The sequence below is a fragment of the Rhineura floridana genome, chromosome 4, assembly GCF_030035675.1.
Source record: "Rhineura floridana isolate rRhiFlo1 chromosome 4, rRhiFlo1.hap2, whole genome shotgun sequence".
Classification (NCBI taxonomy): domain Eukaryota; kingdom Metazoa; phylum Chordata; class Lepidosauria; order Squamata; family Rhineuridae; genus Rhineura; species Rhineura floridana.
In genome coordinates this window covers 166,622,860-166,639,585 of record NC_084483.1, presented here as the reverse complement: position 1 = coordinate 166,639,585, position 16,726 = coordinate 166,622,860, and the positions used below count along the sequence as shown (strand labels likewise).

The window sequence follows — 16,726 nt, the reverse complement described above, 5'->3', positions numbered from 1 at the left end:
ATGAAAAGGAGAAGTAGAGCTGCGTGTCATCAGCATACTGATGACAACGCACTCCAAAACTCCTGATGACCTGTCCCAATGGCTTCATGTAGATATTAAAAAGCAGGGGGGACAAAACTGACCCCTGCGGGACCCCATATTGGAGAGCCCGCGGTGTCGAGCAATGTTCCCCAAGCACTACCTTCTGGAGACGACCCACATTCTACACATTCTCCTGGATGCATTACAGGGAGGAAACTTAAATAGGAATACACACTGCAGCAGCTGGTGTTATGCTGCACCATACCTTGATGGGACTGGAATGTGACAGGGTGCAGTGAGGTCAGGGTTGCATGGCCACACCATCAGAGCCACTCAGAAACTCCTGTCAGTGCACCCACACAGCTGCCCTGCAAGTAAGGTGGGTGTCTCTGCCGCACCACAAACTCCACTGACTCTCTCTCTCTATCTCTCTATCTATCTGCCTGAGCCAGCAGCCTACCTGCCTCTAGCCCCAACTGCCGTCTCCTTCAAAATGACAAGCTCCTGCCTCCCAACGGCCGCCTCATTCAAAACTATGACGTGCTCTAGCGGCCGCGCTGAACACTGCAGGCACAGACTGCCTGTGGGTGGGAGGAGCGGCTGCTGTCAATCACACATACATCGCTCAGGCAGAGGGTAGGAGGAACGGCCGCCGTCAATCACGCATCCATGGCTCAGGCAGACACTCCAAAGCCGGAGATCAAGGACTTCAAGGCAACTATGGCCGGTGGCGGCCCCCTTTTCCCTGAAACTCCGGCAGAAAACCGGAGACCTGGCAACCCTAAAATTAAGTATCCATAATGGATCCTTTATGCTGCAAAGGGACAGACAAATGTCTAACAGCAGAAAAGTTCCAGCCAACAGGGACACATTTCCTAACCCCAGTTACCTTCCCTTCTCTCCATACTGGGAAGAAACATACAGCAAGTGGCCTAATGGCTACTCAGCAGACAGAGGGCTTGCACTTGCATGGTTCTGTGTTATGAAACTTTTGGTCTCTGTAGTGACTTAGGACTTGTTGCATGCTTTTATGATTCATAGAATCATAGAATAGTAGAGTTGGAAGGGGCCTATAAGTCCATCAGGTCCAACCCCCTGCACAATGCAGGAATTCAAATCAAAGCATTCCTGACAGATGGCTGTCCAGCTGCCTCTTGAATGCCTCCAGTGTCGGAGAGCCCACTACCTCTCTAGGTAATTTATTCCATTGTCGTATGGCTCTGTTAGGAAGTTTTTCCTGATGTCCAGTCGAAATCTGTTTTCCTGCAACTTGAGCCCATTATTCCGTGTCCTGCACTCTGGGACGACCAAGAAGAGATCCCGGCCCTCCTCTATGTGACAACCTTTCATGCACTTGAAGAGTGCTATCATATCTCCCCTCAGTCTTCTCTTCTCCAGGCTAAACATGCCCAGTTCTTTCAGTCTCTCCTCATAGGGCTTTGTTTCCAGTCCCCTGATCATCCTTGTTGCCCTCCTCTGAACCTGTTCCAGTTTGTCTGCATCCTTCTTGAAGTGCGGAGACCAGAACTGGATGCAGTATTCAAGATGAGGCCTAACCAGTGCTGAATAGAGGGGAACTAATTCACGCAATTTGGAAACTATGCTTCTGTTAATACAGCCTAATATAGCATTTGCCTTTTTTGCAGCCACATCACACTGTTGGCTCATATTCAGCTTGTGATCAATGACAATTCCAAGATCAGATGCTGAGTCAAGTATCCCCCATCTTATAACTGTGCATTTGGAGTGTAGAACTTTGCATTTATCCCTGTTGAATTTCATTCTGTTGTCTTCAGCCCTATGCTCCAGCCTATGAAGGTCCCTTTGAATTTTTTCTGTCTTCCACGGTATTAGCTATGGCCCCCAATTTTGTATCATCTGCAAATTTGATAAGCATGCTCTGTGCCTCCTCATCCAAGTCGTTAATAAAAATGTTGAAGAGCACTGGGCCCAGAACCAAGCCTTGAGGTACCCTGCTCATTACTTCTGCCCAGTTTGAGAAGGAACTGTTGATAAGCACTCTTTGAGTACGATTCTGGAGCCAACTGTGGATCCACCTGATAGTTGTTCCATCCAGCCCACATTTAGCTAACTTGCTAATCAGAATATCATGGGGCACTTTGTCAAAAGCTTTGCTGAAGTCGAGATATATTATGTCCACAGCATTCCCACAGTCTACAAGGGAGGTTACCTGGTCAAAAAAAGATATAAGATTGGTTTGGCAGGATTTGTTCTTCATAAATCCATGTTGGCTCCTAGTAATCACTGCATTGTTTTCAAGGTGCTTACTGATTGACTGCTTTATAATGTTCTTCAGAGTTTTTCCAGGGATTGATGTTAGGCTGACTGGTCTGTAGTTTCCCAGTTCCTCCTTTTTCCCTTTTTTGAAGATAGGGGCAACATTAGCTCTCCTCCAGTCATCCAGCACTTTACTAGTCTTCCATGATTTCGTAAAGATAATAGACAGCAGTTCTGAGAGTTCTTCAGCCAGTTCCTTCAATACTCTAGGATGCAGTTTATCGGGCCCTGCCAATTTGAACTCTTTCAAAGTGATTAGGTATTCCTTGACCATTTGTCTATTAATCCCGCACTCCAATCCTGCCCCTTCTACTTCATGTTTCCCGGGAGGGTGACAGATCCTTTTTTGGGAGAAGACTGAGCCAAAGTAGGAATTGAGGACTTCCTTTTCTTTGTCATCTGTTATCATTTTGCCATCCTCATTGAGTAGCTGTGCCACCGTTTGTTTTCTCTGTCTTTTACTATGGATATACCTGAAGACAGTTTTTTTGTTGCTTTTAGCATCCCTCTCTAGCCTCAGCTCATTCTCAGCTTTAGCCTTCCTGACACCATCCCTGCAATTCCGTGATACCTGCCTGTACTCTTCCTTTGTGGCCTGGCCTTCTTTCCGCTTCCTGTATATGTCCTTTTTTGTTTTCAGGTCATCTCTAAGCTTTTTGTGAAGCCACATTGGCTTCTTCTGTAGTTTCCCCCCTTTTTTCCTTGTTGGAATTGCTTGCCATTGCGCTTTTAGATTATTGGTCAATAGTTTGATTATTCACTTTGTTTTATTATTAGTCTGTAGTTTCTTCTTAAAAGATCTGATCTTTAAAGCGTGATTTTCTGTCTAAACATTCATATATCTATTTATTTTAAATAAATATATACTGCTTGAGTGTGGAAAACCTTTCTACAATTACATTAAGCAGTAATGGTATTAGCCAGTTTGAGGAGGATTGTAGTCATTTTGGAGATGATAAAATGGATATTGGATGCAAAAGGGTGCTAGAATACATGCTGGGTTGCAGTTCTATGCCTATATGCAATTATACTAGAGAACCACATACATAGTTGGGGTGTCGTTAAAAATTCTTGTTGACAAAAGAAGCCTGCACTTAGGAAGCTTGCAAGAATTATCAGATGAACATCAGTGTTTATGTTGTATAAATGTTGTGAAAGGTACCCTATTTTTTAAAAAAGTTGATGGGCAGTGAAATTATGGTAAATAGATTGTGATTAGAGTAGTTAAAGCAATACTTTGTACAGTCTACTTGCTTTCAATATTTAATTATGGCTCCATTCTACAAGGAAAAACTGGATTGAATACTGTAGGTATGTTCTCAAAAGGAGTTGCTGCAGACTTCCTTCTTCTTTAGTGTAGGCTAAGTCTGTGAAAGGGTTGAAAGTTTTAAAACCATTTAAACCTTCTAGCTGAACAAATCCATAGGACAGGGCTTAAGACAAACATAAGCATATATTGGCTCTGAACAGTCAAATTTAGCTAGTTCTAGCAAAAATTTCTGACACAAAAGCGAAGTCATCCTATGGACTTGAGTGACCTCCCAGATACCAAGGACCAGTCAATAATGGCCCCATTGATAGAAATTCTGAGCAGCAAATCCACTCAGTGCAGTTGTATGAGAGCCATGTACTTCTTGCCTGGTAAGAGGTTCTTGATAAGTAACTCATGAAGCTGGGGTTATTGTACTGTCTCTAAATAAAGTATCATAATATACTAGCTTATGAAAACTGGAAAAGATGACATTTTAAAAATGTATAGTTTTGCAGATGTATAGTATGTGATAAATGAATGAGATTGCTATAGTTATGTAGCATGTCTCTGCTGCGATAGTCATGTTAAGTCAGGTGTTAAGAGCTGAGCATTTCTTTGCTGCCATCTTGGCTAATATCTACTTTTTAAAATACAGTGTTTCATATAGTGCAACCCACTGCATGTTTTCTCAGAGGTAAGTTCTCTAGAGATGAGGCAGGCACTACCTGTTAGGTGCTAAATAGGAACATAAGGAGCTCCCTTTCTACTGAGTCAGACTATTGGTCCACTTAGCTCAGTATTGTCTATACTGACTAGCAACAGCTCTCCAGGATTTCAGTCAGAGTTCTGTCCCAGCCCCACCTGGAGATGCTGGGGATTGAACCTGGGACCTTCTGCATGCAAGGCAGATGCTCTACCGCTGAGCTATGGTCCTTGCTCCAGCAACTACAAATATACGCCTTCAACCAAGTTCTTTCTGACTGTTAATACTGCCATCTCTGGCTACTGTAATTGTAACTGATGTTTTGCTGATATTGTTTTTATTGTTAAACGTTTGTATTTTTATTGTCCTGTAAACCACCTTGGTATTTTCTTGAAATGAAAGGTGGTGAAATAATTTTAATACAATAAATTCATTGAGGCTTACTCCATAGTAAATGCATCTATGGTTGTGGCCTTAAGTCTTTTCTGCAACCAATAGTTATTTTAAGCAATTAAATGTGTTTGTTTTTTGGCTGAAGATTTGGATTTATGCATATAATCTCAAACTTCTTCCCTTTGCTGTTTTAGGCTTGCTGTATTTCTAATTCTGTAGGAAGAGCACAAGAGAAATGACTCATTGGTTTCATCGAAACCCTTTAAAGGCTACAGCTCCTGTCTCATTCAATTACTATGGGGTAGCGACCACTCCAGCTGCAACAAAGATCTGCAAGTAAGTGATTCTCAGTGGCGCTTCTCAACATACAACATGCATTTATGAGTACTGATATTCAAGACAACAATAATATTGGATGTCTCTGAAGTGTCTGTCTTTCAACTGTATTTTTGGTGTGTGTTTTTTAATACAGTGATCTCAGATTATCAAGAACACGACTCTTGGAACTTTTTACGGATCTGAGTTGTAATCCAGATATGATGAAAAATGCAACTGATTCCTATTTTTCACTCTTGAAAGGTATGGTATCATTGCAGGTGGCATAACTGTTCTGGGTTAAGCAGCTTCTGTAAATTAATCTCTGTGCTTGGCACTTGAGAGCACTGATTCTCCGCTGTGCCTGTAGAGACTAAAAGAGAATGCTGTTCCGCCCAGGTCCTTCTTGCGGGCTTCTGATGGGCATGTGGTTGGCCACTGTGAGAACAGGATGCTGGACTAGATGGGCCTTTGGCCTGAGCCAACAGGCTTTTCTTACGTTCTGGGATATGGGGTTGGGAGTGGGATATTGGTGGCCTAGAGATTTGTCTGTCTAGTTGATCTAATATACTTGATACATACAAAACTGGTAAAAAATGTTCTACATCTATGTATACCTTTCTTCATTTGGTAGCTTTTCCATTTAATATTAAAATAATTTTTATCTCTTTTATCACTCTCATGCAATGAGTTTCTAAATGGTATACAATACAATGTGAACGATCAAAACATAAAATATAAAACATTAAAATATATAGGGATTAATATTTCAGATTATCATAAAATTTCCAGTTGAACAACATAGAGTGAAAATAAAACTGTTTGAATAAAAGTAAGATTAATAGTGCAATCCTGTAGGGTCTACTGAGAAGTAAGTGCCATGGAATTCAAATGGGCCTGTTTCCTAGGTAAATGTACATTGGATTGCTGCCTGATGCTGCATTCCTATGCAAAATTACCTGAAAGAAAGCCTATTGAACACAAAGATACTTCTGAATAGTTTGTGATTGCACTGTTTAGATAACAAAAAAGGTCACATGACCTGTCCGTTTCTCAGAAAAGGAGTTACAGAGATGGGCACAAGTTTTCTTAGTTTCTAATTGGCTCATGCATGCATTCCCAGAATCCTGGGGAGCCACAAGTACAGAGCTATAACAAAAGACTAAGATGATGGGCCCAAAGGGGCAGAGCTTGGCAGTGCTCTCTCATGCTATTTGCATATATATACCTTTTCTCTGGCATTGTTCAGGGGAGAGAATGCCAGTTAATTAATTTCCCAGTAAAGACATTTACTGGGAAACTGCTTGCCTCAACAGCATATTATAAAACTGGCCCCAAATTAGTCCAGTGGAGTAGATCTCCGAAACTGTGTGCGTATGAGAGATGTATAAATAAAAACAAATTGCACAGGCAAAGCTGAAGAAAGTATAGTTGAGCGAGAAATAAATGCTGAGAATCAAGGTCATCCTTTTGAAAGTTGCCTATGATTTGTTGAGGGGTTGTTTATTATTATGTATTTATTTTAACAGGCTTTATAGTTTCATTGGATGACTCCTCACAGGATAGTAAGCTGAGATACGTTCAGAATTTTAAATGGACAGACACTTTGCAAGGACAACTACCAAGGTACTGATATGTAGTTATATTACTGTGGTTATTTGCATTGCTATGCATACCAATTTCTAGGAAGAGTCATCACAACAGGCACCAAAAATCTTCCTAGGATTTTGTATGCATAGTAAGTGATTTAATGTATCACCAGGTAATTATTTTGATGCTAGACTTTGTTATTTCATGTAATCATAAAGTAGCCTATGACAAAAAAGTGGATTTCTGTCACCTTAAATTTTGCTCATTATTCTGTGGAAAGTCTTGTTGGTTGATTCTATGCATGATTACTTGAAAGTAAGCCCTGAACTGAGTTCAGTGGGGCTTACCCTTTCTGCACAGCACTTTGTAGTGAGAAAATGTGAACTGATGTATTTGAACTCCATATGAGCATTGAACTTGTTATCAGACGCCATCATTCTGTGAGTCTTTTTCTTTCACATATTTCTCATGATTGCTGTACAATTTGAAATGTGTTTGAAACCAAGCAGGGCTTCAGAACTTGAGCAGTATCTTCAGGATCTCACTGCTACCACTGTCAGCTGATGCAAAGTATTCGTTTTCCCCCACCTTTTATTTATTAATATCCCGTCCTTTCTCCCATTAGGAGTCCAGAGTGGCAATTTCGCCTTTAGTGCGCACATACTTGTTTAAACTATTTCTGACTAATCCAAACTCTTTGAAAATTTGAATTTTAGAGATGCATTTAAAAATATAGTAGAAATATGTCTGATATAGATCTGTCAATGGTTATTAGCCATGGTAGCCAAATGGGAACCTCCAGGGTCAGAGTTATTTGTTAAATTTATATCCTGTCCTTCCTCCCAAAAGGAGCCCAGGGCAGCAAATAACAAGTGACAAAATAATAAAAAACATCTTAAAAACAATTTCAATACAGATGCAGACTGGAATAAAGGCATCTACTTAAAAGGCCTGTTGAAAGAGGACTGCCTTCAATAGATGCTGAAAAGACAACACAGACACTGGCTTTCTAATACTTAAAGGGGAGGGAATTCCAAAGGGTAGGTGCCTATGTTGTGCGGATTCCCATGTTGTGCGGAATGGACCACCTGCTGAGATTATATCTGCAGGAGACCCTCACTTGCACAGTGCAGTGATCAACTGTGTATATAAGAGTTAATCTTTCTGAAGATGGTGGAGAAGGGAGGTAAAGAGGATAAGCTCTTCAGGCTCAGCTTTTCAGCTACCTGGCAGTATCTGGCTCCCTATTCTATTCTTGGAAACAGGCTGCTGAACTAGATGAAACCTTGTTCTGAGCTTTTTTAATATCATGTCAGTTTATTTAATTGTAAATTGCATCACAGTGTCACTCCAAGCGTGGTTGCTTCTCTCTCTGTTTCCTCACCACCACAATCTTACATTTTAGTCAAATGATCCTTATATAGCTGTGGTGTGTGGTGTGTGGTGTGTGGTGTGTGGTGTGTGGTGTGTGGTGTGTGGTGTGTGGTGTGTGGTGTGTGGTGTGTGGTGTGTGGTGTGTGGTGTGTGGTGTGTGGTGTGTGGTGTGTGGTGTGTGGTGTGTGGTGTGTGTGTGTGTGTGTGTGTGTGTGTGTGGTGTGTGTGTGTGTGTGTGTATACTGCCTTCAAGTCTAAGTGATCAAATATAAATGCTTGCCTGTCACTTTAAATTATAATTAAAATAAACTATGGTTTAATAGGAATGAGCAGCATGCTGTTGAAAATGCAGGTGCTTTGCTCATTAACTCATTTCCGTTGCATCAGAGGAAGCAAGCCATACTCTGGTGCATTGTGTGAACTTTGCTTGTGGTTTGCTTTCCCCAAACAAACCATGAGTGGTAATCCAAGAACTGACCTTGACTTCTGCTTGAGGTTTCTTTGGGTTCATGCATAATGACAAGCCAGACTGTGGCTATTTTCCTCCCTAATGTGGCTCAAGTAAGGAAAGAGCACAGCCCCTGTGTTTTTAGCAGCATGCACCAGCACATATGCTTGTGTATTTATTTATAAAAATATTTGTATACTGCTATTTTGTTAGAAACATCAAGGCAGCTTACAACACGTTAAAAACAATAACCATAAAATAAAAAACATTAAAAATACAATTAAAAACAAATGCAATTATTGGGGGGGGAGTGTCATCTTAATTGCCTGCATATTCCTGGCAGAACAGAAAGGTTTTCAGCAGGCACTTAAAAGTTAAAACAGAAGGCACCTGCTGAATATCTTTTGGCAGAGCATTCCAGAGGACTGAGCCAATGACACTGAAGGCTCAATTTCCTTTCAGTGTTAAATGAGCCTCACCAACTCGGGGGATGACCAAAGCCTCTCCTGCAGATGTTTCAAAAGTGGTGTTGCATGTTGTCAGCCATGTGTTTCCAATCAGCAATCTGGCCACCGCATTTTGCACCAGCTTCCGAACCAGGGCTGATGACAGCCCCACAAAGAGCGCATTGCAGTAATCCAGCCTCGAGGTTAGCAATGCATAGACTACAGAGGTCTGGTTATCCCTGTCCAGGAACGGCTGTAGCTGATGAACCAGACAAAGCTGGCAAAAGGCACAATAGTTTATTTTAAGCATGATTTAGTGACTTGCGTGAACCAGGCCACTACAATTAAGCAAGTTTTTGGTGCCTGGAAATAGGAACATGCGTTGATTTTTATTTTTTATCATGATACTATTTGGTCTTTCATAACATCTTGGAGATTTGTTTGAGTAATTACAACCCTTTCCTTGGCAAAGTTTTCTGATATAAGCCCAGAGAGAAGAACATTAGTTCACATGACATTTATCTTTACAGGGAGTGTGAACAGTTCTGCATAAGAGAAGTTTCTATTTTAAAGACTGCAATTTGTACATTCTCAATTGCACTCAATGAAAAAAGTAGTGATTTACCTGACTGCTTCTGTGCTTTCAGTTTGGAGGGAAGAGGTTAATGAAAACTTGTCTTTTGCACAAAAGTTATGCTTCAGCCGTTCTTAATCCAGATTAAAACAAAGCATGAATTGTTTATTTATTTATTTATTAAATTTTTATACCGCCCCACTAGCATAGCTCTCTGGGCGGTGAACAACAAGCAATACAAATATATACAATAAAATCCAATAATACCATACAGCAAAAGTACAGAGAAGGAAAGATCTAAAAACAACACACTTTAAAACTGAATTAAGTTAGATTAAAAGCTCTGGAAAAGCTGACCAAGACAACACAGTTTCTGACCAAACAATTGTGCTTTTCAAGCTGTCAAAAATCTATGTGAGGAGCATACATTTGAATACTTTGGGGTTTGCTCACATGATTTGAGATGGGAGGATGAGGGACGAGAACTATACATAAGATTTTTTTTTTGTTCTCCAAGTCTCTCAAAGATAAATGGAGTAGCTACAATGTGTTATAATTAATGCAAGAAACCATGTGGGTATATATTTTTCTTTTTCTCTCCCCCCACCCTTTTAGTGCCCAACAAGATGCTGTGTTTGAACTAGTTTCCATGGGATTTAATGTGGCTTTGTGGTACACTAAATATGCATCAAGGTTGGCTGGGAAAGAAGAGTAAGTATTCTCACAAGTTATAGTTTCTTATCAGAAGCCCATCTACCTCTTCCCCTGTGAAGTGTTAAGTGTGCTTAGCCTGTTGAAATCTGTGAACCTGGTTGAACCTAACCACGTAGCACTGCAGCTCAAGGTGCTAAGAGTTTTAGTGGCTTTTAAGCCATGTTTCATCAGCGTTACCGCTAAGAGTGAAAAGATTTCAAGTTATGATATGCACATTTCTTAGCCCTAAGTAGTACAGAGTTTGGGATTGCTGGGCTCCTTCTCAACCTTAGTTTCTTTGTTCTTTCACTAGAACATCTAGACATGCAGCCCATTTGGGACATGTTGCAGGGCAGTGCTGGTGTCCTTATATGCCATAGTTATGTGCCATGTGAAAGAATTCTTCACTTTGGTCCCTCCTGAATCTCCCGCTGTTCTAGTGTTCACAATGTATTCCTTTGGAAAGGAAAGGGCTTTCCCTCTGGCCAGTGCCCACCTACTCAGTCTTCTCCCCTCCCCTCCCCTCCCCCTTCCTCCCTACCCCTACTCTTATTCCCCTTCTCTCCCTCTTAACATAGGTTGGACATTTTTTGAACTGGAACATGTATAAAACAACTTTATTTAAATATTTATTTTAAAAAATAGGTGGTAGAAGTAAAGCACCAATTTTGCACAGGCCTATAGCCATTTTGCCACTTGTGGTGAGTGTTTTGGACACCAAGGCTGTAAAGAATACAATTGCAAACGTTTAACACAGCCTAGAGAGATAGAAAAAAGAAGTTGCCTTATACCAAGTCAGACTATTCATCTATGTAACCCGGTATTGTCCCTATTCCCTTAACAGAGAGCCAGTGTGGTGTTGTGGTTAAGGTGTTGGAACTACTACCTGGGAGACCAGGGTTCGAATCCCCACATAGCCATGAAGCTCACTGGCTGACCTTGGGCCAGTCACTGCCTCTCAGCCTCAGAGGAAGGCAATGGTAAACCACCTCTGAATACTGCATACCGTGAAAACCCTATTCATAGGGTCGTCATAAGTCGAAATTGACTTGAAGGCAGTCCATTTCCATTTTTTCATGCCCTTAACAATCACAAATTCTTTGGGTCCTATACACTTTTCTGATTTTTAAAAGCACAGAATTGTTTTTGAATTCATGAAAAATCCATTTCACTTTAACTACAATTCTCAACTATCTCAAAAGCTTGTGAGGTTTCTTTCTTGAGAGAGACACCTTTCAAGATGGATGTGATTTTACTTCAAAGCACTCAACATCTGGAAGATGCTCAATTGTTATGATGTGGAATCATTTTAAATTATTATTTTTTATTTATTAGATTTATGTCCCGCCCTTCCTTCCAGTAGGAGTCTAGGGCAGCAATCAGAATCATTTTAAATCAGAATGAGTTCACAATTCTAAACACAGTTGTTCCAAAACTCTTTTCAATTTTTGGTTCAACATGGCTCCATGATTCAACTTCATTTGTAGTAAAAATGGTGAAATCAAAATATAGGTTGCAGATACTGGATGAAAATTTGGAGGTGGAATTGCAATGTATTCTAACTGATTTTGTGCCTGATTTCCCTGCACTACTTAATGAAAAGATATGTGAGATTTCTCACTAATTCTATCAATAAATAATTCAAAACATTATTGTGTATTTTTCAATCCTCAAAACAGTTAAAATATTTTTTGTCATGTGGTGAAAATGTTAACACATTTGCAACAAATTTGGGAAATAAGAAAAACCTTTGGACACCACTGCTTTACAATGATCCATTCTGAAATAGGCTAATTGGAATTCTGGCAAATTTGATTAAATGTGGATAAATTTTTGGGATTTTTATATCTTTGGGAGTTGCAGTACTAATACATTGCTAATTCTTTAGCATAACAGAAGATGAAGCAAAAGATGTCCATCGAAGCATGAAAATAGCAGCTGGGATTTTCAAACACTTAAAGGTAGAAAACCTTTTTATTTAAAAGCAACAACAAAACTTCATATTTTCCCCTGTTGTAAAGACCTTGTTTTCATTCTTGTTTTATTTTTGGTCAATGCAACTCTTATTTTTTGGCATGTTCGTGGCATCAAAGTGTCTCAGTTTTCCTATTTCCCCTTTTTATACAGCAGCTCATTTAGATCAGCCCACTTTTAAAAAGAATGATTCTTAATTTAAACTTCCTAATGCAGGGAGGTTTTGATGATAGAGTGCATTAAAACAAGTAATCAAGTCATAGGACGACTATACCACATGCTGTTCCTGGGCTCCTTTTGGGAGGAAGGGTGGGATATAAATTTAAAAAATAAATATTTATTACCCACCATTTACCAGAAGATCCTCTGCACCACAACAGTATAAAATACAATGTTAAAATAAAACTTATAAGAGAAATATTACGGCAGTGTGTGATAAAATCATTAAAACATCATAAGATTATAAACTCATAAAATACAGAACAGATAACCCAACACTGAATCAAACTAATTCTATAAAAACGCTTGCCAAAAATATTTTTGGCAGACAACAAAATATCAAAACTGTAGGTGGTTGTCTGATTTCAGTTGGAACAGTGTTCCAAAATATTGGTGCCAGTATGCTAAAAGCCTTTGTGCAGAAAGTAAACTAATATGAGAACTGTAGAACAGTTGAGGGGGCTTCTTAAGATGATCACAGTGATCTGGCCAGTGCGTAAGGGACAAGGCAGTCCTTCAAGTAACCTGGACCTAGGCTGTTTAGAGCTTTATACATTAACAGTGAAACCTTGAATTTAGCTCAGTAATATACTGGCAGCCAGTACAACATGCCAATACAGAACTGCTGCAGCGTTTTGCACTAGCTACAGTTTCAGAACCAACCTCAAGGGTAGAACACACTGCAGTACTCCACTCTGGTGGTTACCAAGGCCTGAATTGCTATAGCTAAGCTATCCATGTCCAGGAACTGCCACAGATGATGTACCAGGGAGAGCCACAAGAAAGCACTCAGCTACTGAGGACACCTGTGTCTCTAGTGAAAGTGATGGATCTAAGAGTACTCCCAAGCCATGTGACTGCTTTTTCAGAGGAAGTACAACCCCAATAAGAACAGGCAATCTGCCAGCTTCCCAAACTTGAAAACCACTTAATTCCCCTGAGGGCTTCTCAGCTTCTGTTTATTGGCTATCATCCAACTCATCACTGGCTTCTGGCACTGGTTCAGGATGTGCACAGCATAACCTGATTCAGATGTTATAGAGAAGCAGAGCTGAGTGTCATTTGGAGCATACTTGCTCCAAATCTCCTAATGACTGCGCCCAACAGTTCTTTAAAAGCATTGGGCACAAGATGGGACTGAGAGACCCCATAGTGCTAATGTCAGGGTGCTGACAGACCATAACCCAAAGTCACTCTCTGTGAACAGTCTTGCAAGTAGGAATAGAACTGCAGAAGTACAGTGCCACCAATTCCCATCCCACAGAGCCAATCGAGGATGGTACCATGGTTGATGGTATCAAAAGCCGCTGAGAGATCAAGTAACAGCAACAGGGTCATGTTCCCCCTGCCCCTCTCCCATTTAAAGTCATCTGTCAGGGAAACAGGCTGAGGTGGTCCTGAAAGCAGAGCTGAAGCCAGACTGAAATGGGTCAAGATAATCAGTATCAAGAATGTGTTCTCATTACTCCTTGGCCATCTCACTTAGATGTTTCCTGTGTTTGGTTAATATATATCACTTTAAATATTTTTAAATTACATTTTTTCCTTTAGGAAAGCCAAATCCCTAAACTGATCACTCCTGTAGAAAAAGGAAGAGATTTAGAAGCCCGACTTATAGATTCCTATGTTATCCAGTGCCAAGCTGAAGCACAAGAAGGTATTTATGCGGTGTTTAATGACTCTGTGGATTTCTTTATATTTGTTTACGTTATGAACTCTAGGGTGGAACTTGACTTGTAGTTGGCATTTTACCAAATGCAGTGTGAATTATGCTTATGGCTTCCTGTTAGTGTCTGGCTGAGAACAGGATGCTGGAATAGATGGGTCTTTTGCCCTGATCCAACAGGGCTCTTATGTTCTCATATTGTCAGTGATCATGCAAAATCCATCTGCTTCAGCTGTTTAGGAGCATGGGAAGTTGAGTTATCCCTGCCCTGTATTTGTCCATTGAGTTCAGTATTGTCTATGCTGACCAGTAGCAGCTCCCAGAGACGCAGGTCTTTCCCATCGCCCTGCTACCTGATCTTTTAACTGGAGGCACCAGTGATTGAACTTGCAACCTATTGCATGCAGGGCTAGAGTCTGTCACCGTAGCAGATTTGAAAAACTGGTTATGAAATGTAGTAGATTATTTATTTAAGGGAAAGGTTTTTTCTCTCTATCAACTTAAATGAGAAATATTTCCATTCCTTGAAATGGCAATATTTTGCTGTTGGAATATTTCAGCCATTTTCAACCAACCATATTTCAACCTTCTGGGAAAACTGGTGGAAAGCATTGTTAAAGATAGGATTACCAAGCATATAGAAGAACACGTCTTACTGAAGCAGAACCTTTATAGGCCTGATCTTTTAGATACATAGAAGTAGTCCAGTTGACACCATATACTTAGACTTTGTCAAAAGCTTTTTTTTAAAAGTGCCTCACCAAAGACACCTGAGTAAGCTTAGAAGTCATGGGATAAGAAGATGCCCTCTTGTGAGTCAGTACCAGATTAAGGAACAGGAAACAGAGTAGGAATAAATGGACAGTTCTCCCAATGGAAGGCTGTAGAAAGTCCCCGAAGGATCAGTACTGAGACCTACTTCTTCACTTGTTTGTAAATGATATAGAGTTAGGGATGAGCAGTGAGGTACCCAGATTTGCTGCTGACACCAAATGGTTCATTCAAACTAAAAGAGAGGTGTTCAGAAAAGATGTCTGCAAACTGGGTGAATTGGCAGTAAAATGGCAAATGAAATTCACTGTAAGCAGGTGTAAGTACACATTGGAGCAAAAAATCTTCATTTCACATACATGCTAAAGGCTTCTGAACTGATGGTGACTGACCAGGAATAAATCTTCGGGGTGATAGTGGATAGCTCAATGAAGATGACAACCCAGTACGTGGTAGAAGTGATTAAAAACAAATTCCATGTTGGGGATCATTAGGGAAGGGTTGGAAAATAAAATAGCCAATATCATAATGCCATTATACTTGGTACAAATCCATGGTACAGCTATACCTGGAATATTGTGTATAGTTCTGGTTGGCTCACCTCCAAAAAGATATTGTAGACCTGGAAAAGGTTCAGAAAAGGACAACCAAAATGATCAAGGAGATGGAGCAACTCCCCTGTGAAGAAAAATTATAGCATCTGGGTCTTTTTAGTTTAGAGAGAAGGCAAGTAAGAAGGTGGATGATAGATGTGTATAAAACTATGCATGTTATAGAGAAAGTCGACAGGGATAGTTTTTTCTCCCTCTCACTTAACCTTAGAACTCGTAGACATCCAGTGAAACTGAATGTTGGAAGATTCAGGGTGGCAAAAGAAAGTACTTCTTCACACAGTGCACAGTTAAACTATGGAAATCACTCCCACAAGAGGTACTGATGGTCACCAACCTTGATGGCTTTAAAAGAGCTTGAGACAGATTCATGGAGAGTAAAGCTAGCTGAGATGTCTGTGTTCTACCTCCACTGTCGGGAGCAGTATGGCTCTGGATACTAGTTCCTGAGAATCTCAAGTGGGAAGTGCGTTGTTGCACTTGGTTCCTGCTTGTGGACTTCCCATAGGCCTCTGGTTGGCCACTGAGAACAGGATCTGGACTAGATGGGCCTTTGGTCTGATCCCATAGGGCTGTTCTTATGTTTTATGTTCATTTAGTGCAGCTGTGTTTAACTGTTAGAAACAAAAGGCAAAACATGTTTCTTTCTGAACAGGACTTATATGGCTAATTTGTCACCTATATTTAAGCTATTATCTGTAGTTGGGCTGCTGGTGATGTTTCAGATTGTATCTAATTTTTGTTTTAGTGACAATTGCCCGAGCTATTGAACTGAAACACAATCCTGGCCTAATAGCTGCTCTGGCCTATGAAACAGCTAATTTCTATCAAAGAGCAGGTATGTTAAAGTGTTGCTTTATGAATACTTGATGACTTCTTATGCAAGTCTTAAAGCATAGAATCATGAAAGAACACTAAGGAAATGTTATAGACAATAAATGGCTGTGATAGCTCTCTGTTTTAGCTGAGAAGAAGCTTAGTTTGGGTTAACATTGATCCCCCAAAGTAGACTGACTTGATCATGTTTTACCTTTATCTTTTTATAGCTACTTGGGGCAAGAAGCAAATGCAAATCCATCACTTAATTGGTTTGCTATATTTTTCTCCAGACAAGAGCTATGTCTTAGAACAACATTGCATATTAAAGACTGCTCACATAGTAATGAGTATTTTCATGCCAAAGTAGTCTCTCAGCAGTCACAGCAATTGGATGGGTTCATGAATAGACTACTGTTGTAAATACAATGCTGTCTTCTCCTTCTAGATCAAATGTTATCCAGTTTAGACCCAGCATACACAACAAAGTGGCGAAAATATCTTCAGCTGAAGTCATGTTTCTATATGGCCTATGTGAGTGCTCTGTCCAAATTGATCAACG

At 40.3% G+C, this 16,726-nt stretch overlaps 1 protein-coding gene across 3 annotated transcripts in view; it reads left to right on the top strand.

Moving 5' to 3' along the window:
- Window positions 1–16,726, top strand: part of BROX (BRO1 domain and CAAX motif containing) — a 34,396-nt gene that overhangs the window by 8,969 nt on the left and 8,701 nt on the right. For all 3 annotated transcript variants that reach the window (XM_061625125.1, XM_061625123.1, XM_061625124.1), the window contains 8 exons: window positions 4,862–5,003; window positions 5,140–5,246; window positions 6,512–6,608; window positions 10,030–10,125; window positions 11,996–12,068; window positions 13,852–13,957; window positions 16,097–16,186; window positions 16,613–16,698. In XM_061625125.1, coding sequence (XP_061481109.1) covers window positions 4,903–5,003; window positions 5,140–5,246; window positions 6,512–6,608; window positions 10,030–10,125; window positions 11,996–12,068; window positions 13,852–13,957; window positions 16,097–16,186; window positions 16,613–16,698 — 756 coding nt within the window. In that variant the 5' untranslated portion in view covers window positions 4,862–4,902. The remainder of the gene's footprint in view (window positions 1–4,861; window positions 5,004–5,139; window positions 5,247–6,511; window positions 6,609–10,029; window positions 10,126–11,995; window positions 12,069–13,851; window positions 13,958–16,096; window positions 16,187–16,612; window positions 16,699–16,726) is intronic.